The sequence below is a fragment of the Neolamprologus brichardi genome, chromosome 9, assembly GCF_056152115.1.
Source record: "Neolamprologus brichardi isolate AB-2024 chromosome 9, ASM5615211v1, whole genome shotgun sequence".
Classification (NCBI taxonomy): Eukaryota; Metazoa; Chordata; class Actinopteri; order Cichliformes; family Cichlidae; genus Neolamprologus; species Neolamprologus brichardi.
Genome location: NC_142112.1, coordinates 35,903,553 through 35,931,388, shown reverse-complemented (window position 1 = coordinate 35,931,388; position 27,836 = coordinate 35,903,553). Strand labels below are relative to the sequence as shown.

The 27,836-nt window shown below is 40.3% G+C and overlaps 3 protein-coding genes across 9 annotated transcripts in view; all 3 read left to right on the top strand.

The window, feature by feature from the left end:
- LOC148101570 (uncharacterized) overlaps positions 1 to 17,074 on the top strand; it is a 59,605-nt gene extending 42,531 nt beyond the window's left edge. Inside the window, exons 1-4 of one of the 7 annotated variants that reach the window (XM_087846432.1) lie at positions 2,372 to 2,389; positions 5,868 to 6,167; positions 15,787 to 16,251; positions 16,393 to 17,074. In XM_087846432.1, coding sequence (XP_087702558.1) covers positions 2,372 to 2,389; positions 5,868 to 6,167; positions 15,787 to 16,251; positions 16,393 to 16,971 — 1,362 coding nt within the window. In that variant the 3' untranslated portion in view covers positions 16,972 to 17,074. Of the gene's footprint in view, positions 1 to 2,371; positions 2,390 to 5,867; positions 6,465 to 6,784; positions 8,766 to 15,654; positions 16,252 to 16,392 lie in introns of those variants that run through there. The other 6 variants (XM_087846431.1, XM_087846427.1, XM_087846423.1 and 3 more) reach the window with 6 other exon arrangements.
- The window catches only part of LOC148101567 (uncharacterized), a 161,242-nt gene that overhangs the window by 13,601 nt on the left and 119,805 nt on the right, over positions 1 to 27,836 (top strand). The gene's annotated exons all lie outside the window — the stretch shown is intronic.
- Positions 20,997 to 27,568, top strand: LOC148101569 (uncharacterized). The gene is made up of 5 exons (XM_087845527.1): positions 20,997 to 21,039; positions 24,950 to 25,602; positions 25,750 to 26,104; positions 26,151 to 26,276; positions 27,510 to 27,568. Exons 1-5 carry the CDS (start codon positions 20,997 to 20,999, stop codon positions 27,566 to 27,568), a joined length of 1,236 nt encoding a protein of 411 aa, XP_087701653.1.

The following is a 27,836-nucleotide window of genomic DNA, read 5'->3' as shown; positions in this document are numbered from 1 at the left end:
ACAGGAAATGGATGAGAGCGATCTGCTGCAGTATCAGGGTCACAATAAACTTTATTGTCCAGCTGCTGTGGATGAACACATGAGAGGAAGTGAACTCCTACAAAGTGTCATTTTAATGAGTGTGGCTGCTGTAAAGTGATGCACAGGAAGATGTTAACAAAAACTAATGAAACAGAGATGAAAGTAAACAGTGTTCATATTTGAAAGCACAGAGAATAAAAATATATTGTGGTGGTTAATGTGCAGCTCTTGGTGATTTGGGAGAATCATGTTTTTAATCATGTTGTGGATTGAATGTTGGGTTTTATTTCATTTTATCTACAGAAGTTTTTCCCACCTGTGATCGTTCAGATTGATTTGTTGGGTTGACTTGAATCATGTGAAGGTTTAAAGCTGCACTTCCCCCAAAAAGAATAAAGTATAATCATGAAGAATGTAATAATGTCTTCCTGTGTCAAACACAGCTGCACTCAAAGCAGGAATTAAAGCACTGATCAAAGCTAATTAATCAATGATTACCGTGATTACCGTTCACAGTGAGTGAGTCGCTGCAATTACAGCATTTGATCAATGAGCTTTAATCACTAGTTGTTGGGGAATGGTGGAGGTGGTGGGACTGGGGGGCTGAAGGTGTGGAAAGTGTGGGGTGGGGGAGTAACAGGTCTGTCCCTGTTTGTGGAAACCACAGGAGGAGCTGTTCAGGCTGTTGCTGGGTGTGAATTTTTGATGGAGTCTTTAAACTTGTAGTTGCTGTTTTCCAGACTGAAGCAGAGTCGTTAGCTGAAAACTGGTTTTAGAGGTTCATTCAGGACACCTTCTCAGGCTCTTACAGCCTTACCTGTATCATAACAAAGGCTATAAACCCCAATCCACCTTTAACATGGTCCTTCTCCCAAACCTTCAAATAGAGATTGACAGACCACATTACTTTCGCGCATTGCATGCCGGTAACTTGTGGCAAAACAATCCAAGTACCGCATCAAATGCAAGCATTTGCAGCACCGCAAAACGTTCATTCTCCGGTTCCAATACCTTCTTGCTTTTTCTTTGCCCCCCAAAAAAGTTATGTACAAAACGAAGGAGAACAATGCCGGTCTGTACAAAGACAGACTTGATGAAAAGGCAAAGAAAAGATACGAGGAAAAAAATCAAAGGAGTGAAAGGGTTAGACCCTTACGAGCACACAGAGTGGACAAAATACGTTAGCGTGCTGCCCAACTTTCACCACGCTCATATTTATAATTATACGGGTCTTGGAGTGAGTGCATACACTCATGAAGTTCAGTAACTTCAGGTCACTGCAACAAGCCCAGGTACAGTTTACTGACGGATGAGTACAGGACCATGAAATGCACCGTGTAGAACAAAAGACCATCGTACATATCATAAGTTTATCAGTCTCACAAATCGTCTTCATAAATACACATTCGTTAACCGTTTATTAATAGGACCTTTGAGCTCAACGGTAATTAATTAGTAGTGGAAATAATTTCTGGTTCGCATTACAGAAATGTAGCAGTGACAATAATACTGTATGCTGTAATCGTACTGGGCAATCAGCGATAGGATAGCGACACAATTTCTGTTCAGCGCCAGACTTGCTTGTAACCTATATCACCAATTATGTTATGAAAAATGACGTTTTAACTACTACAAAACACTGACCTTTGTGGAAATGCTTGGAGCAGACTAACCTGTGAGCTGGAGTGTTCTGGGACGTTATATTTGGTCTTTGAATGGCTGCAATCCAGGCCATCCGTCGCCGCTTTTTACTTCAGAAACATGGCTTGAATAATTTCTCTTCAGCGACGTAATCCGATAAAAAAAAACGATCTCTTTACCCGTAGGCTTCCCGTGGCTGTCATGCGACCGGCTATTGCAGTTAATAATACAACAGTTTCTTGACAGTTTTTTGTGTTTCTTTTTTATCGCTGTGTAACTGATTTCAATTGAAAGCCTGCGTGCGCTAGTACCTCTTGCCACGAGTTCCCAGAATTCTTTGCAGTTTTACCATTGAATGACGTCACATTTTCAATCTCTATAGGACTTTCTGGCCCTGTCATAGTAAAGGGCTGCTTAGAATATTAGAGCCAATGTCACAAAGTTCCTCCTGAAGTATAAGTGAGTGAGAGAGTTTCCTCACTTTGCAGCACAACACGTCTCACAAGATTTCTACAAGCAATCGGAGTGAAATTTGTACTTTGTGTTGTCAGATGAACATATGAGACACTTTGACTCTTCAGTGCAGTGTGGAGCCTAACAAAGATCTGTTTTGTGTCCCAGCTGATCAGCAGGAGGAGAAGAGTCTGACGGAGCAGCAGAGGAACATTTTCAGCCATCTGGACTCAGCTGAGTCACTACAGAGGAAACAATGAGCTCAACACAGAAGGTGAGGAAAATATCACAGTTTCACCAAATAATCAGTCACGTCTAAAACTCTCATACTCCCAACCTGTTATATGACTGTGTCGTATATTATTATATATACAATCACTTCACTAAATAATCTGCCTCAGATTGTTTTGCAGCATCTTTCAGTTTATGAAAAAACATAATGTCACATGTACAGACCCAATGTCTGATTTCAACACATGAGGACTTACATGTAAGCTTTAATCTCCAGTTGATCAAATCCCACTGAGCAGTCCTTCCCTTTAAATCTAACCTCTCTTCTTCCTCTCCTGTCCTGTGTGTCTTATCTTTCTCCATCTCTGAGTTAAGTTAGCTCTCTTTCCTTTCTCTCCCTGTGATGTACAGCAGCTGGACATTTACCGCAGCGGTCCCCAACCTTTTTTGCGTCACGGACCGATTTGTGCCCGACAATATATTCACGGACCGGCCTTTAAGGTGTCGCGGATAAATACAACAAAATAAAAATAGTACCGGTACCAAAAAAAAGAAGATTTTTTTCATAACACACGTGAAAAGACCCAGGAAAACCGAGTTAACGAAAAAAACGATAACAAAATAACGCTAAAAACCGATAAGAACCCTGAAAACCATACATTTCACACCCGAGTCTCACTCTTGCGGCCTGGTACCAAATAACTCATGTACCGGTCCGTGGCCCGGGGGTTGGGGACCGCTGCTTTAGCGAGTAACACACTGTGAGACAAAACTGCACATAAACTGTTTGTTTGTTTGCTGATGTTTTTTGAGCTGATAGAAATGCTGCATTTGAAATTACCTGCCACTTAAAAAATATTAATCAATTTATGGTCGCTCGTCTTCTGCATGGAAGCTAAATGCTGAAGTATTGTTACTGCAACTTGTCAAAGGAGCTTGCAAAGAAAAGCGTCTGGACTTCTTTAAGTTACTTGAAGACGTTTCACCTCTCATCCAAGAAGCTTCTTCAGTTCTAAGGTCAAATGGTGGGGAGTCCCAGATTTAAACCTAGTGGGAGTTTCCCCCCACAGAGGGACAAAAGGACCCCCTGATGATCCTCTAATCGCCTGAGCCAAGGTGTGAAACTGGGTGTGGGTCCCAATCAGCCAGGGTTTCGGGTGAGCTCATTGTGAAACCTGGCCCCACCTTATCATGCGAATTCCTGAGGTCACATGGCCCAGGATGTGAGTGGGCGTTAAGGCGTCTGGGGAGGGAACTCAAAACTGGATTATAGATGGCAGACAGTTGGTGTCATAAACCACCGCCTCTGTTCAAAGATGGTCGCTCACAGTGGACATAGATGGCTTCTTTCAGTCCTCTTTCAAACCATCTGTCCTCTCTGTCTAAAATGTGAACATTGGCATCCTCGAAAGAGTGACCTTTGACCTTTAGATGCAGATGGACAGCTGAGTCTTGTCCTGTGGAGGTGGCTCTTCTATGTTGTGCCATGCGCTTGTGAAGTGGCTGTTTGGTCTCTCCAATGTAGAGGTCTGGGCATTCCTCGCTACACTGTACAGCACACACCACATTGTTAAATCTGTGTTTTGGAGTTTTGTCTTTCGGGTGAACCAGTTTTTTTCTGAGCGTGTTGATGGGTCTGAAATACACCGGGATGTCATGCTTGGAGAAAACGCTCCTGCAACTTATGAGCACCTGCGGTCGTTCAGTTGCTGTGCAAAAACAAAAAGAAGAAAAAAAATTGGCTTACTTATAGTTTTGCCTCTTTCATCTCTTTTTGTATTTCACACCCTGGTGATTAGTACATGATCAGGATTGCCTTTCATGTGTTACTGTTTAGGTTCATATTGGTTTGATGTTTGATGCCCGCAGTGATGAAATAACTCTCCTCAAATTCCTCAGACCAAAAGTAACACATCTGTTTTTTAAATGTAAGGAGTAAAAGTAAAAACCCTCAGGTTACAAACAGATATTTTCCTTCATTGAACCAAGCCAGTAACTGTTACATTGAGTTTATTATCATTGAAGAAATTAGAAATTTATGGAAATATATAAAAGGAAACATAAAGAATAAATGAATCCACAGTAACCCTGTGATGAATATGATTAAACATTTTAATTGTTTGACAGCACTCATATATATATTATATATTATATATTAATGTATACTTACATATTAGTAAATAGGCTTTTTAAAAAGTTGTATTTCACGGGAGAGAACCTGTGTTAAATGATTGAAGCAAACACAAAGCAAATATTCTTTGTGTTTATTCTTTATTTATTTCATTATATTGCATGAATGTCTGTTACATGCTTAAATATAAAGTTCAAAAAGTGTAATTGCATTCTGGCATATTGATCAATTGATTGCGATTAAATGCAGAAAATTGAGCGATTTATTAGATTATTTATGAGGTTATTTATTTTAATCTATTGATAGCACTACTTTAAATGTATCAACAAAAAGAGCTGCAGCTTTCACTGACAGCACATCATGTGGTACTTTAACCTTTTGTACTGTTTTCATCAATTAATTTTGCAGTTAACATGTGAACATGTTGGATGATCTGTCTGCTGTCACTGGGTGGTGCTGAGGTCTGAATCTGAGGGCAGCTCCTGGAATCACAAAGAGAACAGAATCATCACAAACTGAAAAATAAAGTTTATCCCTCAAATCTGAAATAAAGCTGATCCTCTCTGTCCTCACACACTCGGGATCTGAAGTTCTTCTCTTACATATCTTCCTTTCTACAGCTCTGCTGCCAGCTGACATATGAGCTGTTTATTAGATAAGGACAAAGCCTTATATACTAACAGATTTTGCAATATGTTTACCTTTGAGTTGTTGGTGCTATGTAAATTGATAAAGATGAGATGATGGAGCAGGTTTCAGTCCTTGTTCAGTCTGCTGCTGCATTGTGGTCACCAACATACGCAGGTATTATAACTGGTGTTTCAGCGGTTGCCTGGGTACCAGACAAGAAATATTAAAGCTTCAAATTATTTCTCTCAGAGCATGTAAGCTGTACAGAGTAATATCCATGTAACTGTCAACAATAACTTATTAAGAATCATCCAGACTGTTTCTTTTAACCAGAATATTTGAAACAAACTTTATTTTAACGTAAGCTACCAAACAAACAGCTGTAGTTGGTTTCAGTCCATAAATATTGGGCTTTACTATTTTAATCTATAGCTAATGATTGAAAAATTATCTGATCCCACTCCTGTCTAACATGGAGGAGGCGGGGCTTATGATCTATACCAGAGCCAGACACCAGTGCACAATACAGACAATGTTTTCTACAGTCATTGGTTTGAACAGTCATTAATTATTTTTAACACCAGGTTAGATGTAATGTGTTAGAACTACCAGCAGGTGGGGATAAGAGACCTTTAAGGTGTTTGGCGCCACACTCCACCTTCAGGTTCAAAACTAGTGTTAATGGAGGAAGTTTGAAGGTTGAGTTTGTTCCACGACTGCATTTCACTCACTGCCTCTGTTTGTATCTCTGTCACTGCAGGACCAACATGGAGCGAGAAGTCAGCGCTCTCAGGAGGCCGACAAACCTCACAGAAGAAAGAGAGAGAACAAATACAGCTGTGATGAGTGTGGGATGGGTTTTACTGTGAAGTCTACACTTAAACAGCATCAGGTCATCCACACTGGAGAGAAACCGTTCAGCTGTGACTTGTGTGGAAAGTCTTTTTCCAGGAAGGATGCTCTAAAAGAACACCAACTCATCCACAGTGGAGTTAAAGCGTACAGCTGTGATCAGTGTGGCAGAGCTTTTACTCACAGTAGCAGCTTACAGAGGCATCTAGTTACCCACTCTGGAATTAAGGCATACAGCTGTGACATCTGTGGCAAAACTTTCAGCCAGATACGGAATCGAAATACACACCTACGCATTCACACCGGACATGATGTGTACTGCTGCGATCAGTGTGGCAGAACGTGTACAACCAACGCGCATTTACAACAACACATGTTTACCCACACTGAGGAGAGACCTTATAAATGTGACCTGTGTGAGAAGAGTTTTAAAGATCCACGTAACCTGAGAGAACACCAACAGATCCACACCAGAAAGAGACTCTACAAGTGCAGCTACTGTGAGGTATGTGTTTATATTGTTATCTTGTCATTTTAGCCTGACTGTTTGGAACAACTCTGTTCATTAAACTGTGTTAGCATGTTAGCAATTCTACTGCATGGAAAAGCAGCTCTGAGTGATTATTCAGATTTTCATGTCAGTTATGATTTTAGTATTACTGTAGTATTATGGTGGTAATATTGTAGTTATTGCAGCCCAGTAAACTGAGTGCGTTAAACAGTAAAATGTAATTGGACGTCTGCAGAGATGCTCTTTATTTCAGGCGACGTTCAGGATAAAAGTGTTGAAGGACTTACTTTCACTGTCTTTGTGTCTTTGTTTAGAAGCAGAACGACACAGATGGATCCAGTTCTCAACCCTGTCATCACTGTGGTGGTGGGAAAGACTTTCGTTGTGACCTCTGTGGAAAAACTTTCAGTCACCAATACACCTTAAAAGTACATCAACGTAGACACACTGGAGACAAACTGAAATACTGTAAAGAATGTGGGAGAAGCTTCACCACATCAAGTGGATTAAAACAACATGAACTGATTCACAGTGGGGTTAAAAAGCACCGCTGTGATCAGTGTGAGTCAATCTTCACCACTGTAAGTCACCTTAAAACACACAAACGAGTCCACACAGGAGAGAAACCATACAAGTGCAGACACTGTGACAAAAGCTTCTCACAATCAAGTAGTTGTAACATTCATGAACGTGCACACATGGAAGGAAACTACAGCTGTGACCAGTGTGACAAGAGCTTCAGTAATCTCAGTTCATACTCCAAACACAAACGATCCCACGTTACTAATAAACAGTTTCACTGTTACCAATGTGCCAAAACATTCACCTCATTGTCTGCTCTGTGCAAACATCAGCGTGATCACTCAGGGCTTAAATCACTCCCATCACTGGATCACAGTGAATCTGAAGACACAGAACGATACTCTGGTTTCTGTGTCAGACTCAAAAAGCTTGAGATCAGGCTCCACAGAGTTCAGATAGAATCAAGCTGCCCTAAAAACACATCAACATAGACACACTGGAGACAAACTGAAATACTGCAAAGAATGTGGGAGAAGCTTCACCACATCAAGTAGATTAAAACGCCATGAACTGATTCACAGTGGGGTTAAAAAGCACGTTTGTGATCAGTGTGGGTCATCTTTCATCACTGCAGTCACTCTTAAAAGACACAAACGTGTCCACACAAGAGAGAAACCATACAAGTGCAGACACTGTGAAAAAAGCTTCTCACATTCAGGTAGTCGTAACAAGCATGAACGTGCACACATGGAAGGAAACTACAGCTGTGACCAGTGTGACAAGAGCTTCAGGAATCTCAGTTCATACTCTGAACACAAACGATCCCACGTTACTAATAAACTGTTTCACTGTTACCAATGTGCCAAAACATTCACCTCATTGTCTGCTCTGTGCAAACATCAGCGTGATCACTCAGGGCTGAAATCACTCCCATCAAAGTGAATCTGAAGAGACAGAAAGATCCTTTTCTGGTTTGAGGGTTAAACTTAACGTCAATGCTGACATCACGATTACGTGCTTTAAAATTTTTACACAATTAATCCGTTCTGGATTGCAGAATGACTCAAAATCCCTGAAATGTCTCTGTCAATGCATTTTGGACAGTTTGTCCAAAGTTTGTGCATTCTGCGCTCCAGATGGGTTAAAAATTGTAATTGTGTCAATCTTGATGACAGCGGTAACGTTGACAGCATATATGTAAAAACTGAGTGTGAGGGGCCTCGGTGCGCCTGTTTGCTGCTGTGCTGAAGTCTCACACACAACCTGTCAAAAAGGGAGGGGGCAGGCTGCTTGATTATGATTCATATTGTTACTCCAAGCCTATTATGTATTAATTATTTTTCCTGGGTTGTGTGAAATCCCAGAAAAAATGACACATCTGCTTACCTGGTATTGTCCTGAAACAAGATAACATTCATTAGTAGGGATTGAGAAAACTGCTGTTTACCTTTGTTAGTTACTTGGCTATTATAGTAAACAGTAGACAGACAGTAGAGACTGATGTGACTTATTGAATCTTTTGGACTGTGTTCAGCATAATATTAATGGGCCACTATTTGGAAGAGCTGTATTGTTGATTTGTCTGATATTTCAATGTGTGATGAATTATAATGACTGTTTGTTATCCCTTTGCAAATTCGTTATGTTTGTGCTTAAAGGCTCTTCACCATGGGGTTCGCTTCACTTTGCTTTCTGCTAACTGTCTCGCTATATTCTGTGTGTAATTTCTTGCTGTCAATATAATTCTGTTTAATAAACTCTGTTCCAAGAATATTACTCTTTTCCAGAGGATCTTTTCGAGTGCCTTGATTTTAACTGAATCTAAAGAAAGCCGGATCTCCACAGAGATCCATGATGGCTTTGCGACCAAAGCAGACAGCGGTATAAATGCTGTCTCCAGCTATACAACACAATACTTCTATACAATTTGAGTAAGACAAAAGTTTTAAAAACTCATTCATTTTTAAGAGGGTTTTAAAACTGTCCAATGTTGAGGAGGTCCTGATGTGCAGGGATAGCAGCAGTCACAGCAAAGGCCCGGTCTCCTCTGTGTTTAATGTGGACCGTGGACAACTAAGAGCATCTGATCTGCAGACCTCAGTGATCTAGCAGGAATGTACCAATTTAAATAATCAGAAAGGTATGAGGGTGCAGACCTATGCAACACCTTAAAAACAAATAATAAAATCTTAAAATGAATTCAAAAACTTGACTGGCAGCCAGTGTATGGATGCCAGTATGGGAGATATGTGGTCTTGTTTGCGTGTGCCCGTTAGTAACCGTGCTGCAGCGTTTTGGACCAGCTGCAGTCGGCTGACTGATGACAGACTAACACCAGAGTAAAGACTATTACAAAAGTCGAGGCGAGCTGAAATGTAATTGCTAATATATATTTGTGTGTTGCCACACCTTCATTTTCCCGAGAGATTCTATTTTAAAAACACTTCTTTACTTTTTTGTGTTAAAATCTTTCATCAGTTTCATAAATTGTAACACTGCTCATCTCATGTCATCAGAGACATACTGGATTGATGCCCTGAAGGTCACTAGTTATCCTGATCTTAGTGAGGTCTAACATCTTTATTTATAGTCAGTATCTTTGTTCTGTATTAGCGTTATTGTTTTTGCAACTGACCTGTAATGTTGTCTGTCATCCCCGTCAGTGCTGCATGTTTAATATCACTGTGGCTTCTGTGAATCTGTTTTACTGTTTCTGAACTCTCATCTTCTGTTTACAGTCTTTGGTTAGAGAAGCGCTTTTAGCAGCTTGTCTGAGTAGAATGTACTTCCTGAACAACAATGCCCCCTAGAGGCTGAAGACAGTAATGCATATATCATGTTTTTGATTTTTGGTTCTGTACATATAACAGTAAAATGTTTATTATGTTGTTGGGATAAAAACAAACACTTCAGTCAACCCACACTTGGACCCTGAAATGTGTGAAGATCTAAATATTTATCAAAGTCAGATTTATAATATGTGATGTATAACTGTGTGTTATAGGGAAAAACAAAAACAAGGTTGAGTATGGAGAGAAATATTAGAGTAACAGAGACTAATGAAATATTACACAGACATAAATAATCCCATTTTTAAAATCAATCACTCCTGTTAAAAGATATTATTAGAATACTTTTAAAAGGCTAAATGACATTTACCCTGCAATAACACACCTTGGAAACTCCCATTGTAAATTAGTGCTGTATATAAAAGGAAATACATACATACATACATTACTAAAAAATAAAAAACTATTTAATGACATTAATATAACCTCTAAGAAAATCTAATCAAACTCAGCCTGCACAATAAAATACACTCAAATTAGAAATTCATTTCAGTTCAGTGATGGTGGATTATAACCTCCATTCAAATCATTCAAAAAAGAGAAAAGAAAACTGTAGAACATGTTATATTACACTGTGAGAAGGTAACTGATCCAAAACCTCAGTAACATAAACATGAAACTGGATCTTATTGATTTACTGCAAAAGGACTCAAGAAGTGAAAGTTATCAGGCCTTATTCCAGTTTTTCAAGGAAAATAAATGGTTTGGGACAAGTTGAGGGTCGATGTTCCAGTTCACACTCCACACCAGTTGGTGGCGGTAATTCACCATTTTGTTTTTTGACAACCGCCAAATTACGATATAAAGAAGAAGATGGGGCGGAGCAAAGTGAGTACGCTCCACGAGAGGAGGTGTTTGCGCAGAGAGCTGCTTTTTCATTCAAAGAGAATAAACTAGTACCAACGTTTGGATCGATATCTGCATCGATCTGCCCACCCTTGTCTCCTGGATCGTTGCTGAGATCAGCGTGAACCACGTGGGTCTCTGCTCCCTGATCTGTTTCCTGTGTTTGGAAAGAGTTCCAGCTTCATCACGGAGTTTCTCTCGGTTTGTGGGCTCATCTAAAGGTAAGCACCGAGCTAACTTTACTGTGAGTTCAGTTCATGTTGAGTTTAGCTCCTGAATTAGGTCTTCTGCTGCTCTCCTCGGTGTCTGTTCACAGTTTATTGTGAACACGTTGAGAGAAGAGTGAGAGAGTGTTTGGAGAAAAACACCAACTAATCATTAGCTCAGCATGCTGGGAGAAGTTGAGCGTTTGCTGGCAGAAAGTTGGAGCAGAAAAGTCTTTTCATTGTCCCTGCAGCTGTTTTCCTGCATGCACCAAACCTCTACAGCCTCATGTCTATTTGAAGTGATAACAGGAAATGGATGAGCGCGATCTGCTGCAGTATCAGGGTCACAATAACTTTATTGTCCAGCAGCTGTGGATGAACACATGAAAGGAAGTGAACTCCTACAAAGTCTCATTTTAATGAGTGTGGCTGCTGTAAAGTGATGCACAGGAAGATGTTAACAAAAACTAATGAAACAGAGATGAAAGTAAACAGTGTTCATATTTGAAAGCACAGAGAATAAAAATATATTGTGGTGGTTAATGTGCAGGAGAGTGTGAAGAATGTAATAATGTCTTTCCCGTGTCAAACACAGCTGCAGACAAAACAGGAAGGAAAGCACTGAAACCACTGATCAGAGCTCATTAATCAAAGATCGCTGATCAATGGCCATGAGTACCATTCACAAAGAGTTGAGGAGTCGCTGCAATCACAGCATTTGAGCAATGATCATGAGAATTTGCATATTAATGCTCAATAACTGACCTCCCAGCCCATTGTGGAAATTATGCAAATGTACTGTTGAAAATTGGGGAAACCTGCAGTCAGCTGAGACTAGAGCTGGGCGATAGAACGATAACAATATGTATTGCGAAGTAACTTTTTCTCGATAGAAAAATTAAACTATTGCGATAGACCTCACCGCTAGTGATGGGTCGTTCGCGACCGAAATGGCTCTTAGAGCCGGGTCTTTGAAGTGAACGATGTGAGTCGTGAGGTTTTTTTTTTCATTCTCTCACCCTCTCTCTCGCCCTTTTTTCCACTAAACTCCGCATGCGCGGCCTGTACTTTGCGCTGGGCAGAGGGGGGAGGGGCGTTAGTTACACTTGCAGTAGCACAGGAACAGAGCCAGAGAGAAAGAGAGCGAGGGACAAGTAATCATCCACTATTTTCAGTTGCAGATGATAAAGGATTCAGAAATCATGCAGGCCCATATGACAGAGAATGTGCATCTTCTTTTTGTTTTAATATTTTAATCTATATTTAATTGTGTTGTGGTTTGCAGTGTTTTGTGTTGTTTCACGTTAAATTTGTTTAAAAGGAAAAAGCTAAAAATTTAAATAGTTAAAAGTTTAAAATGTAAATAGTTGTTTTTTGTATTATATGATTTATTTATTACATTTTATGTGGAGTGAATAAATAAAGTATATTCACGGTGGCCCTTAGAGACAAAGCACGTACAAACTCCAAAACACGTAAAAACTCAGAATCAAGTACAAAAGACAACAGAAGTGCTCCAGGATGCTGGGCGCAGTGTTGTTACCTAGTGGCTACACAAGCCAGGAAGTATCAGCAAGCGGATTTGGTGTGTGGTAGTAACAGGTAAATGAACTTTTTTTTAAATTATTTGAATAAATATGAGTGCTTGTCTATAAATACACAAACAATACACACATGCTTTCAATTGTGTAATTTAAGTGATCTGGGTAGCTCTGTTTTGGAAGTTCAGTTAACGCTAGAAATGTGTTTTGGAGTTTGTATATCCTTTAGAGTTTGTACGTGCTTTGTCTCTAGGGGCCATATATAAACATATATAAATAAAACCACTTTTTTTTACATTAGTAATTCCTTTTCTGCATAATTTTATATTATTGTTAATGATTAAATAATTAAAGCAACAAAACAACCTGAAGAGCCGGTTCGGAGCCGAAAGAGTCGGATCTTTCTAGTAAGCCGAGCCGGATATTTTTAGTGAGTCGAGCCGAAAGAGCCGGATCTCTAAAAAGAGCCGGAAATCCCATCACTACTCACCGCTCTTCCTCTTAAAAAAAAAAAAAAGAACAGCCAATCCAAATTAAGTAGCGCAGAGCCGAACCAATCACAGCCGCAGCGTCACGTCACGTGACTTGTTATGTACAGCACAAGTGCCAAGCCGCACATGTGTATTTGTTTGGGAAGCAGCCAGAGCCAGCCGCCGTGTCGCACGGGTAATGGAGGAAATGAGTGTGCCGACTAGAGAAAAATCAACCGAGAGCGTGACCGAAGGTTACCGAAGAGAAAACAGATGATGGTTCCAATTCCGGAGAGATTGTCGAACGGAAGAGCCACAGAAGTTCCTTAGTGTGAAGGTATTTCGGCTATTTCAAGTCTGACAAAAAACAGAGTAGCGTGCACTGTAAAATGTGCCGAAAGCAAGTCTGGAAATACAATAAACCGGTGCATGCTCAATTTCTGACTGAAAGCGCTAATTCGTCATTCGGGTTTTGTCAGACTAAAGTAACTGTTAAAACTGTTTGAAAAGCTCAGTTATACAACAAGGAGAGATTGAGAATTTCCCTTTAGTTCTCAGTTTATTTGATATTGACAAAAGTTAGTCAATTTTGTCTGATCTTCTGTAAAACAAACTAAGACTCATTTTTAGAATTAATATTTTGTTTCTAAGTGGAATTGACAATTTAGTAGTCTGTTTTGTTTGTTCTATTTTGAAACTTAAATGCTTTAGCGGCTGCCTTTTGTGTAGTTTGCAATATTTGCCTTTATTTATCTGAAAAAGTCTCATGTTCCTTAAGTACATCTACCCTGTTGAACTTATTATGGGAAATAAATATTTAAATCAAAACAAGCTGCTGATTATTTCACATTTCACTTGTGAGCAACGGCACATTTAAATCTTACAAATATAGTTATTTGGCTTATATCGTGATATATATCGTTATCGCCTGAAATGAAAAAAACATATCGTGATATGAAAAAATCTTATATCGCCCAGCTCTAGCTGAGACTGAAGAAGTCACTTGGATGAGTGACGAAACGTTTCTCCTACTGCCAAAGCTACGTCCAGATGAACAGAATCAAAGTTTGGGGAATGGTGGACGTGGTGGGACTGGGGGGCTGAAGGTGTGGAAAGTGTTGGGTGGGGGAGTAACAGGTCTGTCCCTGTTTGTGGAAACCACAGGAGGAGCTGTTCAGGCTGTTGCTGGGTGCGAATTGTTGATGGAGTCTTTAAACTTGTAGTTGCTGTTTCCAGACTGAAGCAGAGTCGTTTTTAGAGGTTCATTCAGGACACCTTCTCAGGCTCTTACAGCCTTCCCTGTATCATAACAAAGTGTATAAACCCCAATCCACCTTTAACATGGTCCTTCTCCCAAACCTTCAAATAGGACTTTCTGGCCCTGTCATAGTAAAGGGCTGCTTAGAATATTAGAGCCAATGTCACAAAGTTCCTCCTGAAGTATAAGTGAGTAAGAGAGTTTCCTCACTTTGCAGCACAACACGTCTCACAAGATTTCTTCAAGCAATCAGAGTGAAATTTGTACTTTGTGTTGTCAGATGAACATATGAGACACTTTGACTCTTCAGTGCAGTGTGGAGCCTAACAAAGATCTGTTTTGTGTCCCAGCTGATCAGCAGGAGGAGAAGAGTCTGGCGGAGCAGCAGAGGAACATTTTCAGCCATCTGGACTCAGCTGAGTCACTACAGAGGAAACAATGAGCTCAACACAGAAGGTGAGGAAAATATCACAGTTTCACCAAATAATCAGTCACGTCTAAAACTCTCATAATCCCAACCTGTTATATGACTGTTTTGTATATTATTATATATTATGTATTTTTAAATTATGTTTACAAACATTAAGAAGTCACAAGCTATTATTATTCTTTATTATTAGTAGTAGTATTAATTACATTTTCAATTCAGTGTTATTTATACAGCACCAAATCACAACAACAGTCGCCTCAAGGTGCTTTATATTGTAATGTGGATCCTACAATAATACATACAGACGAAAAACCCAACAATTATATGACCCCCTTTGAGCAAGCACTTTAGTGACAGTGGGAAGGAAAAACTCCCTTTTAACAGGAAGAAACCTCCAGCAGAACCAGGCTCACAGAGGGGCGGGGCCGTCTGCAGAGAGCGGTTGGAGCGAAAAAAGGAAGACAGGATAAAATACATGCTGTGGAATTTTATTATTATTATTATTATTATTATTATTATTATTATTATTATTATTATTATTATTATTATTAATAATAATACTAATAATACTAATAATAATACTAATAATACTAATATTGTTGTTGTTATTATTATTAATACTAATAATAATAATATTATTGCTTTCATTGCTGTATAAATAGACTTAATATTGTCCAAAGCACCACAACGGTAGTCCGATATCAGGCAGTAAACACATTAAGTGTGTATATTTTCCCTTTATTTTTGAGGTTTTTTGCTCATACAAATTGAAATGCAATGAATATAGATTGAAAATGAATGACATTTAATTGCCTTTAATCAAAAATGAATCCAATGTTTTCTACAGTGAAACGTTTGAACAGTCATGAATTATTTTTAACACCAGGTTGGAGGCAATGTGTTTCTACTACCAGCAGGTGGGGATAAGAGACCTTTAAGGTGTTTGGTGCCACACTCCACCTTCAGGTTTAAAACTAGTGTTAATGGAGGGAGTTTGAAGGTTCAGTTTGTTCTACGACTGCATTTCACTCACTGCCTCTGTTTGTATCTCTGTCACTGCAGGACCAACATGGAGCGAGAAGTCAGCGCTCTCAGGAGGCCGACAAACCTCAGAGAAGAAAGAGAGAGAAAACATACAGCTGTGACAAGTGTGGGAAGGATTTTACTGTGAAGGCTAAACTAAAACATCATCAGGTCATCCACACTGGAGAGAAACCGTTCAGCTGTGACTTGTGTGGAAAGTCTTTTTCCTGGAAGAGTGCTCTAAAAACACACCAAGTTATCCACAGTGGAGTTAAAGTGTACAGCTGTGATCAGTGTGGAAGAGCTTTTACTCAAAGTGGCCAATTACAGAATCATCTAGTTACCCACTCTGGAATTAAGGCATACAGCTGTGACATCTGTGGAAAAACTTTCAGCCACAGAGGGCACCGAAATAGACACCTACGCATTCACACCAGCCATGATGTGTACTGCTGTGAACAGTGTGGCAAAGAGTTTATAACAGACACACAGTTAAAACAACACATGTTTAACCACACTGAGGAGAGACCTTATAAATGTGACCTGTGTGAGAAGACTTTTAAATCTCCACATCACCTGAGACGACACCAACAGATCCACACCAGAAAGAGACTCTACAAGTGCAGTTACTGTGAGGTATGTATTTATATTGTTATTTGTGTTAACTGAAACAGTAAAATGTAATTGGACGTCTGCAGAGATGCTCTTTATTTCAGGCGACATTCAGGATAAAAATGTTGAAGGATTGACTTACACTGTCTTTGTGTCTATGTTTAGAAGCAGAGCGACACAAATGGATCCAGTTCTCAACCCTGTCATCACTGTGGTGGTGGGAAAGACTTCCTCTGTGACCTTTGTGGAAAAACTTTCAGTCGGCAACAAACCCTGAAAATACATCAACGTAAACACACTGGAGACAAACTGAAATACTGCAAAGAATGTGGGAGACGCTTCACCACTTCAAGTGAATTAAAACGACATGAACTCATTCACAGTGGGACAAAAAAGCACCTCTGTGATCAGTGTGGGTCATCTTTCATTACTGCAGGTGGGCTTAAAACACACAAACGACTGCACACAGGAGAGAAACCATACAAATGCAGACACTGTGACAAAAGCTTCTCACAATCAGCTCATCGTAACTATCATGAGCGTACACACATGGAAGGAAACTACAGCTGTGACCAGTGTGACAAGAGCTTCAGGAATCTCAGTTCATACTCCACACACAAACGATCCCACGTTACTAATAAACTGTTTCACTGTTACCAATGTGCCAAAACATTTACTAAATTATCTGCTCTGTGCAAACATCAGTGTGATCACTCAGGGCTGAAATCACTCCCATCACAGTGAATCTGAAGAGACAGAAAGATCCTCTTCTGGTTTCAGTGTCAGACTCAAAACTCTTGAGATCAGGCTCCAAAGAGTTCAGAGTGAATCTCCTATAAAGATCTGATGAGGCAACTATGAATGAAAATGGTTCCCTAGTCTCATTTTAAGCTTTCTAAACTGTTCTGCTTCAGTGTTCGTGTCGAGTGGTTCGCTTTGTTCCAGCAGTTGGATGAAGAAGTTTGAGCTGTGATTTCATTTCCTGTATTTCAGAGTAAAGACTGAAGTGACAAATGGAAACATGTTTACAGTCAGAGTCAGATGAACTGTTTTCAGTGGCACAGATGGAGGTTTATCAGAGGATGAGACTTGGCTGTTCTCCACTCACACTGAACAGGGTTCCTGCAGCTTATTAAAAATGTGACCTGAATGTTATGAAAAATTTCCTTGTAACACTGAGTTACAGTAGGGGGGCTGCTCCGTAATCCAGTTCAATAACACATCTCCTGACATTAAACATAAGCTTATTTAATAACGTGGATCTCTTTTGTCCAGATTTTTATTCAGAGGCAGCAACCATGGTAAGAATTGACCCGGATGTTTACAGATCTTAAAGTTTAGTATCAAGTTCATTTCCTTGTTGATGCAGAGAATTTAGATATTTTTGGACAATCCCATAAAAGATGCATGTAAGTGCCACCTGCTGTTTTATATTTGAGAAAAAAGGTTGAAAGCTCTTTAAAATCTTTTAATTTTCCTTAAACTTGCTGTAGGTATTAAAACTTATGATTTTGTGTTTAAGATGTCGAAACAATTAATTTTGGGAATTCATTTTTTAAAGTTGTGGTTTCATTTGCTCAGAGTTCCTCAACGTTTTCAACATACAAGGTGGGATGGATCCATGCTTTTATGCTGTTTAAGACAAATTCTGAAAGCTGAATGTTGCAGAGATTAAGACCCATTAGACCAGGCAGCATTTTTCAATCTTCTATTGTCCTGAGCTGTGGCCTCAGTTTCACTGGAAGTTGAACCCAAGTACGGTGTTCAGCTGTGGACTGGTCCATGGACCCGCCTGTCCTCCAGGAACACAGGTACACATCCTGGACAGGGAGGAACGCCGGTTTGAGACCAGAGTCAAGGAGACCATTTACGTGAAAAGGGAAAGACTCTGAATCAAGGAGGGGTCCTAAATTGCAACGTCCATTTAAATTTTCATTTAAACACAGACAACAAGAAACTAGACTAAGCACAGTAGGAAATGGTTTGCCCCTTCTCATCAGCAACATCTGGACAGAATTACCCTTGACCTTAAATAACCCCGTACCTACCTCTGTTATAACCAGTACATAAAATGAAATACAACCCTCTAGTGGTGATAAAGACAGGGAAATAAGAAAAATGGCTCCTACACACCAGCTCCTAATTATATGAGGCAGAGGACATAGCAACTATCGAACTTAAAGGAGCCATAATAAGTCATTATTAGTGATGTGTGGATCAATACTGAAATATCGATTCCTTATACCAGTAACTTATGTTCTAGAATCGATTCTCATATTAAAATATTGATATTTTAGTAATTTAGGGTAAATTTGTAGTTCATCATTAAGAGGAACACAGTGGAAAGAAAATAAGGAAATACCATTCGGATTGTCTACATATCAAAGGCTGAGGACAAATCCAATAAGACTAATACAGCAGAATGCCCTGAATCAGTAATTAAGAGAAGATCATTAAGGACTCTCAGCAAAGCTGTTTCAGTGCTGTGGCGTGGTTTAAAACCAGATTGAAATTTAACACAGATGTCATGTGCATCCAGGTAAGCCTGGAGTTGCGAGAGAACTATCTTCTCTAGGATTTTGGAGAGGAACGGAAGTTTGGATATCAGCCTATAATTAACGAAATCACAATGATCAAGACACCTTTTTTTAAAGAACAGGTTGCACTATAGCATGTTTAAAAACAGAGGGAACATAGCCAGAAGACAATGATAAGTTCATTAAAAACAGAATAAGATAAGATAAGATGACCTTTATTAGTCCCACAGGTGGGAAATTTGTTTTGTTACAGCAAAAGAGAAAAGTTATGTAGCAGAAATGAGAAAACACTGGAATGCAATAAAATACAATAGAATAAAATAAAATACTATATACAATAGAATAAAATAGAATAGAATAATATATACAATAGAATAAAATAGAAATACAAATACTATATACAACTGAGTAGGAAAATACAAAAATACAACTTCGTCAGAAGAAGAATTGCACAAGAATTGCACATATAGCAGTCTTATTGCACATGTGTGTGTTTGTGTGTTTGATCAGCTGCAAAAGTCTTTCTTGTGGAGTCTGACAGCAGTGGGGAGGAAAGACCTGCGAAATCTCTCCGTCCCACATCGTAGGTGCCGCAGTCTCCCACTGAAGGAGCTGCTCAGTGCTGTCAGAGTCTCCTGCATGGGGTGGGAGATGTTGTCCAACAGGGATGACAGCTTAGCCACCATTCTCCTGTCACTCACCACCTCTACTAGGTCCAGAGGGCATCCTAGAACAGAACTGAAAGTATAGATAGTGTCTGTCTCCCGAATCCAAACTGGAAGCTGGTTCCACAGAAGAGGGGCCTGAAAACTGAAGGCTCTCCCTCCCATTCTACTTTTAATACTCTAGGAACAACAAGTAGGCCTGCAGAGCGAGAGCGAAGTGCTCTAATAAGGTGATATGGTACTACAAGGTCATTAAGATAAGACAGGGCCTGATTATTTAAGACCTTGTATGTGAGGAGCAGAATTTTGAATTCATGCCAGTATATGACATCCCCTCATCTTATCTATCACTCTCCACTTGTACATGAGTAATAATTTTAAAAATCTATATACATAAAACACACACAGTGACATTTTAGACCTTCTTCAGAATACTGGATATACTGTGGGCATCATGGTGCTGATCCAGAATCCTTCCCTTATTATTTATTACTAGAGCTACAATAATAAGGCAATGAGGGGAAAAAAGTAATAAATATGAAATATTGTATTCATGATGTATTTGTTTCACTATTCACTCTGTGCAGTCAGAAAGCTTATTACATGTTTAAACTGTAGAGATACAATAATTTTACTGCTGTAAAATCAGCATTTTGTCTTATTTAAAATATAAATCTAATATGATCTGCTTCTTAATGTATGTTCTTTAAAATACAGCGCGTGTTTTTTAAGTATTAATTATATATAATATTAATTATAATCATCCATAATTATGTGGACATGAATATTAGATTGTTTTTAGTGAAATACAAGCCCTCGCGGAAAGGCAGGAGAAGCCCTGTAACTTACTTTAAAACTAAATATGTTCCCTAAAACGCTGACAGAGCTACAGACCCATGACAGCCTTACCCAGTCAGCCAGCAGCTACGACCAGCACTACTTGTGCAGTTATTAAAAGGACAGGTAATGTTTGTCGCGCTGTTGCACACACAGCACGCTCATTTGTTTCAATTCGTCAGTTGCCACAAGACAACTTACCAACGTGTACGTAATAAGCTAATACTGTGTGCTGTAGACTACAGTGTAGGCTGTACACCTACTTACTGGTTTTGTCGCATCAGTCTGTGTCTCTGAGTTAATTTGTGTTTCTACTACAGCTCCGGACCTCCAAACATGTGCGTGCTCTTTCTGAGCTCGTTCCCGGCTCGTATCCAGAGCGTTCTGCCATCAAGGGCAATCATTGGTTAATGGCGTTCATGTGACTGATGCAAGTCAGACCCTTTTATTTAGCAAAAACTATGATTGATAGTTAAATATTATTTTTGAGGGGCACAGACAGGACTCCACAAGTACACACACGTAAAAAAAATGCCTCAACAAACGGGCACTTTGGGCTCCCATCAGGAAAGGGACGGGTGCTCAAGCCCCTCCCCCGCACATGCCTGGTAAAGATCTTACGTTTCCAGTGATTACAGAAGGGAGAGATGGTCTATAGCGTCTGCTTCTCTGCCGACAGCGCTCCCTCCCAGCACGACACCCACGTTGTGTCCTTCTCAGCTCGCTGGGAATGTCGTGTCTGTCCACCGGCAGCTCTGCTGTGGGAGGCAGCGGTAACAGCTGATACCTACACTAAACAAAGGATCCATGTGCCGGGTTCCCAAACACGGCCAACAAAAGTTGAAAAAAAAAACAAAAAAAACATAGAAAGACAACCAAGACGGGCACAAAACGGTAGTCCATGACTGCAGAATCTAACAGCTGAAACTTTAGATACAAAAAAATTTGGCAAAGGTAAAGAGGAGATAAGAAAGAAGCTGAGAATGAGCGGAGCTGCTGTAACAGGATGCCACGCACGGGGGCGCCGGTGTTCAAAGTAGTTCCATGTGCCAGTTAGTAACTGTGCTGATGCGTTTGGACCAGTGTTGCCAATTTAGCGACTTTGTCGCTATATTTAGCGAGTTTTCAGACCCCCTCTAAAAAAAGACGTGAAAGCGCATATCGCTTTTACTCTCAACAAGCAGCGGGTGCTGTAACGCAGTCAGTTCTTCTTTTACTCTTTTACTCTTATGCTGTTTTGTGGATCACAAGGTTTAAAACTACTTATAAACACACACACACAAAGTAACTCCACCAGAGTGCCTATTTCGGGTCACTTTTGCCGGTCCAAGCCCGGGTAAAGGAGCAGGGTTGGAATTGTGACATTAAAAAAACAATAATTGCTAAAATAAATTTAATTTGTAGTTCTAAATAAATTCTAAATGCATTTAGGACGTTTTTTACTCACTTTATGTCTCTTCCACGATGTTGTTTCTCTCTCCAACAACATAGATTACAATTACATTAGCATGACCAATTATGCAAATTAGGTAATGACGTCATTTAGCGACTTCTAGCGACTTTTAGGACAGCCAATAGCGATTTTCCTTACTGAGGAGTTGGCAACACTGGTTTGGACTAGCTGCAGTCGGCTAACTGATGACAGACTAACACCAGAGTAAAGACTATTACATAAGTCGAGGTGAGATGAAATGAAGGCATGGATAGCTATCTCAAAGTCAGTAAAACAGAGAAATGGCTTCACTTTGCAAGTAGCTGAAGATGAAAGAAACTGGTCTTGATGACGGCATTAATATGTTTATCAAATGTTAGATTACTATCAAAACTCACTCCTAGGTTCCTCGCAAGGGCTTTTTCAAAATAAATTCCTAAGGGCCCAAAGTCATAGTGGTCACAGGGACCAAACACTCTGTTTTCTGTTCATTTAAGATGAGAAGGTTTAAAGCCATCCACGCCTTAACATCCTCCAAACAATCCAGCAATCCCTTCAAAGGACTCACAGATTTATGTTTCAGTGGCAGGTAAATCTGTGAGTTGTCTGCATAACAATGGTGTGAGAATCCAGGTTCTTTTAAAAATTGAGCGCATAGAGAGTGTTGGAGCCAAGTCCAGGCCAATATTTTACTCAGTTACTTCATGCCATATTTAAGTATTTGTCATAATCTTTAAGTTTCTATTATAATCTTGAACATTTTATGTTATAATGTAATAGTCTGTGCTCCATAAATTAATCCTGCTTTGTTAGTCTGTCGTTGTTGTAAAGTGTTGATAGATGTCATAAAGGGGGTGTTTATTTGGCCCACATGCAGAGGGGTGTGGGTAAAAGGTTAGGTAAGCAAGCAGGACGTGGAGCAACAGTTTTCTGACCGTCGCTGTTTTAATGTTATTTTTTGTTGTAACATAAAGGGAATGTAAACGGAGCTCCCACCAGAGGCATTTATTTTGTACCTTTCGATTTGTATGGAAAATAAATGTTTTGCCCCTTTTTTCCTTTGCCTCGTTTTTGCTACCGGAAGGCATCCAAGCTACTTAACAAGAGCACGAGTCAGAAACTTTACGTCCTGCAGAAACGGCAAAGAAGGACCAAAGGTTGCCGTTACAGAGAGGATATAAATTGAAAGAGAACTGTGCCAAGAATGGACCCCTGGGGGACCCCACAAAAAATTGAGGGTTTTGAGGAACATGTATCCCCTAATCTAGCAGAAGAACTTTGGTTAGACAGGTAAGAATGAAACCATTCCAATGCTGACAGTTGAAATAGTTTTATTAACTATGGCGAGCCCTCCAGCCTGGCCAGTAGTCCATGGCGACTTCAGATATTCACAGCCTGGAGGGACAACTTCCGAAAGCGAGCTTATCTCACCCAAGTTTAGCCAAGTTTCCGTCACCAGAAGAAAATTAAAGCGACGAGTGGTGAAGAAGTCGTTCAAGATAAAAGTTTTATCTTTTTTTAGCACCTCGCATTAACCACAGCATCTAGCTAACACAGGGTTGCTGGCCAATTCCAATAGGTGCACCAATTCCAGGGATCGCCCGGAGATGAACAACTTGATATCCGGGGCAAATTTGTTCAGGAGAGCATAAGAATTAGCTGTCGGTGAAGCAGCCATGCAATTTTTGATTTTTACCAATACACTGCCCCGTTTCCCTCGCCTTCTTTGACATTTCTTCCTGGTGGGATGGCATTGTGGATCGCACCGGAGGAACAGTGGTACAGTCTCGAACACAGGTGGGATATGAAAATCTTCACGTCCTTGGGCCAGTCGGGATTGCTCTACAACAGTGGCTCTGATATTTAGAAGGGATTGGAAGTCTGCAGGAATGTCTTAAAGACATAAAGACCTGGATGGCCGCTAACTTTCTGCTTCTTAACTCAGATAAAACTGAGGTCATTGTACTCGGCGCTGAAAAGCTTAGAAATATGGTATCTAACCAGATTCTTACTCTGGATGGCATTACCTTGGCCTCCAGTAACACTGTGAGGAACCTTGGAGTCATTTTTGACCAGGATATGTCCTTCAACGCACATATTAAACAAATATGTAAGACTGCGTTCTTCCATTTGCGCAACATCTCTAAAATTAGAAATATCTTGTCTCAGAGTGACGCTGAAAAACTAGTTCATGCATTTATTACTTCCAGGCTGGACTACTGCAATTCATTATTATCAGGATGTCCAAAAAACTCACTGAAAAGCCTTCAGCTAATCCAAAATGCTGCAGCAAGAGTACTGACAGGGACTAGAAAGAGAGAGCATATTTCTCCTGTTTTGGCTTCCCTTCATTGGCTTCCTGTTAAATCCAGAATTGAATTCAAAATCCTGCTCCTCACATACAAGGTCTTAAATAATCAGGCCCCATCTTTTCTTAATGACCTTGTAGTACCATATCACCCTATTAGAGCACTTCGCTCCCGCTCTGCAGGCCTACTTGTTGTTCCTAGAGTATTTAAAAGTAGAATGGGAGGGAGAGCCTTCAGTTTTCAGGCCCCTCTTCTGTGGAACCAGCTTCCAGTTTGGATTCGGGAGACAGACACTATCTCTACTTTTAAGATTAGGCTTAAAAGTTTCCTTTTTGCTAAAGCATATAGTTAGGGCTGGACCAGGTGACCCTGAATCCTCCCTTAGTTATGCTGCAATAGATGTAGGCTGCCGGGGGATTCCCATGATGCACTGAGTTTTTCCTTTCCAGTCACCTTTCTCGCTCACTATGTATTAACAGACCTCTCTGCACTGAATCATATCTGTTATTAACCTCTGTCTCTCTTCCACAGCATGTCTTTTATCCTGTCTTCCTTCTTTCACCCAAACCGGTCGCAGCAGATGGCCGCCCCTCCCTGAGCCTGGTTCTGCCGGAGGTTTCTTCCTGTTAAAAGGGAGTTTTTCCTTCCCACTGTCGCCAAAGTGCTTGCTCATAGGGGGTCATATGATTGTTGGGCTTTTCTCTGTATCTATGAAGCGCCTTGAGGCGACTTTTGTTGTGATTTGGCGCTATATAAATAAATTGAATTGAATGGCCATGATTTTAGAGTGTTTGAACAGTCATGACTTGTTTTTAGCACCAGGTTGGATGTAATGTGTTTCTACTATCAGCAGGTGGGGATTAGAGACCTTTAAGGTATTTGGTGCCACACTCCACCTTCAGGTTTAAAACTAGTGTTAATGGAGGTAGTTTGAAGGTTGAGTTTGTCCCACGACTGCATTTCACTCACTGCCTCTGTTTGTATCTCTGTCACTGCAGGACCAACATGGAGCAAGAAGTCAGCGCTCTCAGGAGGCCGACAAACCTCACAGAAGAAAGGGAGAGAAAACATACACCTGTGATGATTGTGGGAAGGATTTTGCTGAGAAGTCTACACTAAAACGTCATCAGGTCATCCACACTGGAGAGAAACCGTTCAGCTGTGACTTGTGTGGAAAGACTTTTTCCTGGAAGGATTCCCTAAAAAAACACCAACTCATCCACAGTGGAGTTAAAGCGTACAGCTGTGATCAGTGTGGCAGAGCTTTTACTCAAAGTAGCCACTTACAGAGGCATCTAGTTACCCACTCTGGAATGAAGGCACACAGCTGTGAGATTTGTGGAAAAACCTTCAGCCAGATAGGGAACCGAAATACACACCTACGCATTCACACTGGACATGATGTGTACTGCTGTGATCAGTGTGGCAGACAGTGTACAACCAACATGCAGTTACAACGCCACATGTTGACCCACACTGAGGAACGACCTTATGAATGTGACCTTTGTGAGAAGACTTTTAAATCTCCACGTCACCTGAAACAACACCAACCGATCCATACCAGAAAGAGACTCTACAAGTGCAGTTACTGTGAGGTATGTATTTTTATTTTTTTCTTTATCAATGTTAACTGAAACAGTAAAATGTAATTGGACGTCTGCAGAGATGCTCTTTCTTTCAGGCGACGTTCAGGATAAAAATGTTGAAGGACTGACTTACACTGTCTTTGTGTCTTTGTTTAGAAGCAGAGTGACACAGATGGATCCAGTTCTCAACCCTGTCATCACTGTGGTGGTGGGAAAGACTTTCGTTGTGACCTCTGTGGAAAAACTTTCAGTTGGCAAGCCTCCCTAAAAAGACATCAACGTAGACACAGTAGAGACAAACTGAAATACTGCAAAGAATGTGGGAGAAGCTTCACCACACCAACTGAGTTAAAACGCCATGAACTGATTCACAGTGGGGTTAAAAAGCACCTCTGTGATCAGTGTGGGTCATCCTTCACATCTAAAGGTGGGCTTAAATCACACAAACGAGTCCACACAGGAGAGAAACCATACAAGTGCAGACACTGTGACAAAAGCTTCTCACATTCAGGTAATCGTATTTTTCATGAATGTGCACACATGGAAGGAAACTACAGCTGTGACCAGTGTGACAAGAGCTTCAGGAATCTCAGTTCATACTCCAAACACAAACGATCCCACGTTACTAATAAACTGTTTCACTGTTACCAATGTGCCCAAACATTCACCTCATTATCTGCTCTGTGCAAACATCAGCGTGATCACTCAGGGCTGAAATCACTCCCATCACTGGATCACAGTGAATCTGAAGAGACAGAAAGATCCTCTGGTTTCAGTGTCAGACTTAAAACCCTTGAGATCAGGCTCCACAGAGTTCAGATCTAATCTCCTGTAAACATCTGATTAAAATGTTCCACTGGATGGATGGATGTATAATCTCTTTTTCTGAAGGTTGCTCTCTTCCTGTTTCTGCCAGTGCTGACTGCACAGATGTAATATAGATCCATGTCACTGTTTGGAAGTATCAGAGAACTGCTGATGCTGTAAAGTTGCTGGTCAGTCTGATGGGCTGTTGTGTTGTTGTTGGTGATGCTGGATGAAGGGCTGGTGGACCAGGTGAGCTCAGGTTGATCCCGTCTGAGCTGCAGGTGATCCTTTGTCCTACTTGTTGGAGATTAACTTTACGGACTGGAGCTGGAAAAAATCTAAGAATAAAAAGAAAAAAAAATATATATTTCTAAAGAAGTCAGAAAGAAATTTTCCTTTTCTGTTCATTTCATGTTAACATCATTTAATTTATCAAAAATCATGTAAACATGTTGAATGGACTGCTGAGGACTGGGGCAAAGTCATATTCTCAGATGAAGCCTCTTTCCGATTGTTTGGGGCATCTGGAAAAAGGCTTGTGCAGAGAAGAAAAGGTGAGCGCTACCATCAGTCCTGTGTCATGCCAACAGTAAAGCATCCTGAGACCATTCATGTGTGGGGTTGCTTCTCATCCAAGGGAGTGGGCTCACAATTTTGCCCCAAAACACAGCCATGAATAAAGAATGGTACCAAAACACCCTCGAACAGAGAGCTAAAGATTAAAAATGCCCAAGGCGAAGCACTCAAAAGTCTGGCTGTCCTTCACAGCATCTGATGAAGCACCTGGTGATGCATAGCGTTTTTGTAAAAGCTAGAAAATGCACCGTATTTTATAGCTTGCTGCAAGACCTCACACCGAGCTCATCTACTGCGGATGTGGTGCCTGTTATCGGACATGGAGTTAGCAACATCCCCCAAGAACCCGAAGAGTGGAGTCCTGGCCTCTAGCCCTGCCAGTGTAGCACCGGTTCCAACCAAAGGAGTTATGTTGTATCAACAGAAAAGGCTAACTTGGTTATCATTTTGCAGAAAAAAAAGAGACTGCTAAAAATAAAAAAACACAAGAGGTTTTTGTACAAAGTTTGTGTTTTCCATTCTTTAACCTCCAGTTTTTGGGTCTGCTCTAACGAACACGCCGGTGGTGCTCCCCGCTGTGAAATACGGTTAAAACTGTATGATTGTAAGATTGTAAGCAGTGTTGGTCAAGTTACTTGACAAAAGTAATCAGTAACTAATTACTGATTACTTCCCCCAAAAAGTAATCCCGTTACTTTACTGATTACTTATTATCAAAAGTAATTAATTACTTAGTTACTTTTTAAAAACACAATTTACAACCTGAATAGGTGATAAAGCAATAGATCTTTTAGCCCAATTCTACTTTTTCTACATAATCCATCATATAAAATGTAATCAAATGGAAAAGTCTCTTTTTA

What these genes read in the sequence shown, in the direction of transcription:
- LOC148101569 (XM_087845527.1), top strand. Translation starts at nt 20,997, where the DNA reads ATGTCGTGTCTGTCCACCGGCAGCTCTGCTGTGGGAGGCAGCG. An exon ending in CTCTGCTGTGGGAGGCAGCG is followed by an intron (nt 21,040 to 24,949) that starts GTAACAGCTGAT and finishes TTGAAGGTTGAG; the next exon opens with TTTGTCCCACGACTGCATTT. An exon ending in TTCACCTCATTATCTGCTCT is followed by an intron (nt 26,277 to 27,509) that starts GTGCAAACATCA and finishes TTTAACCTCCAG; the next exon opens with TTTTTGGGTCTGCTCTAACG.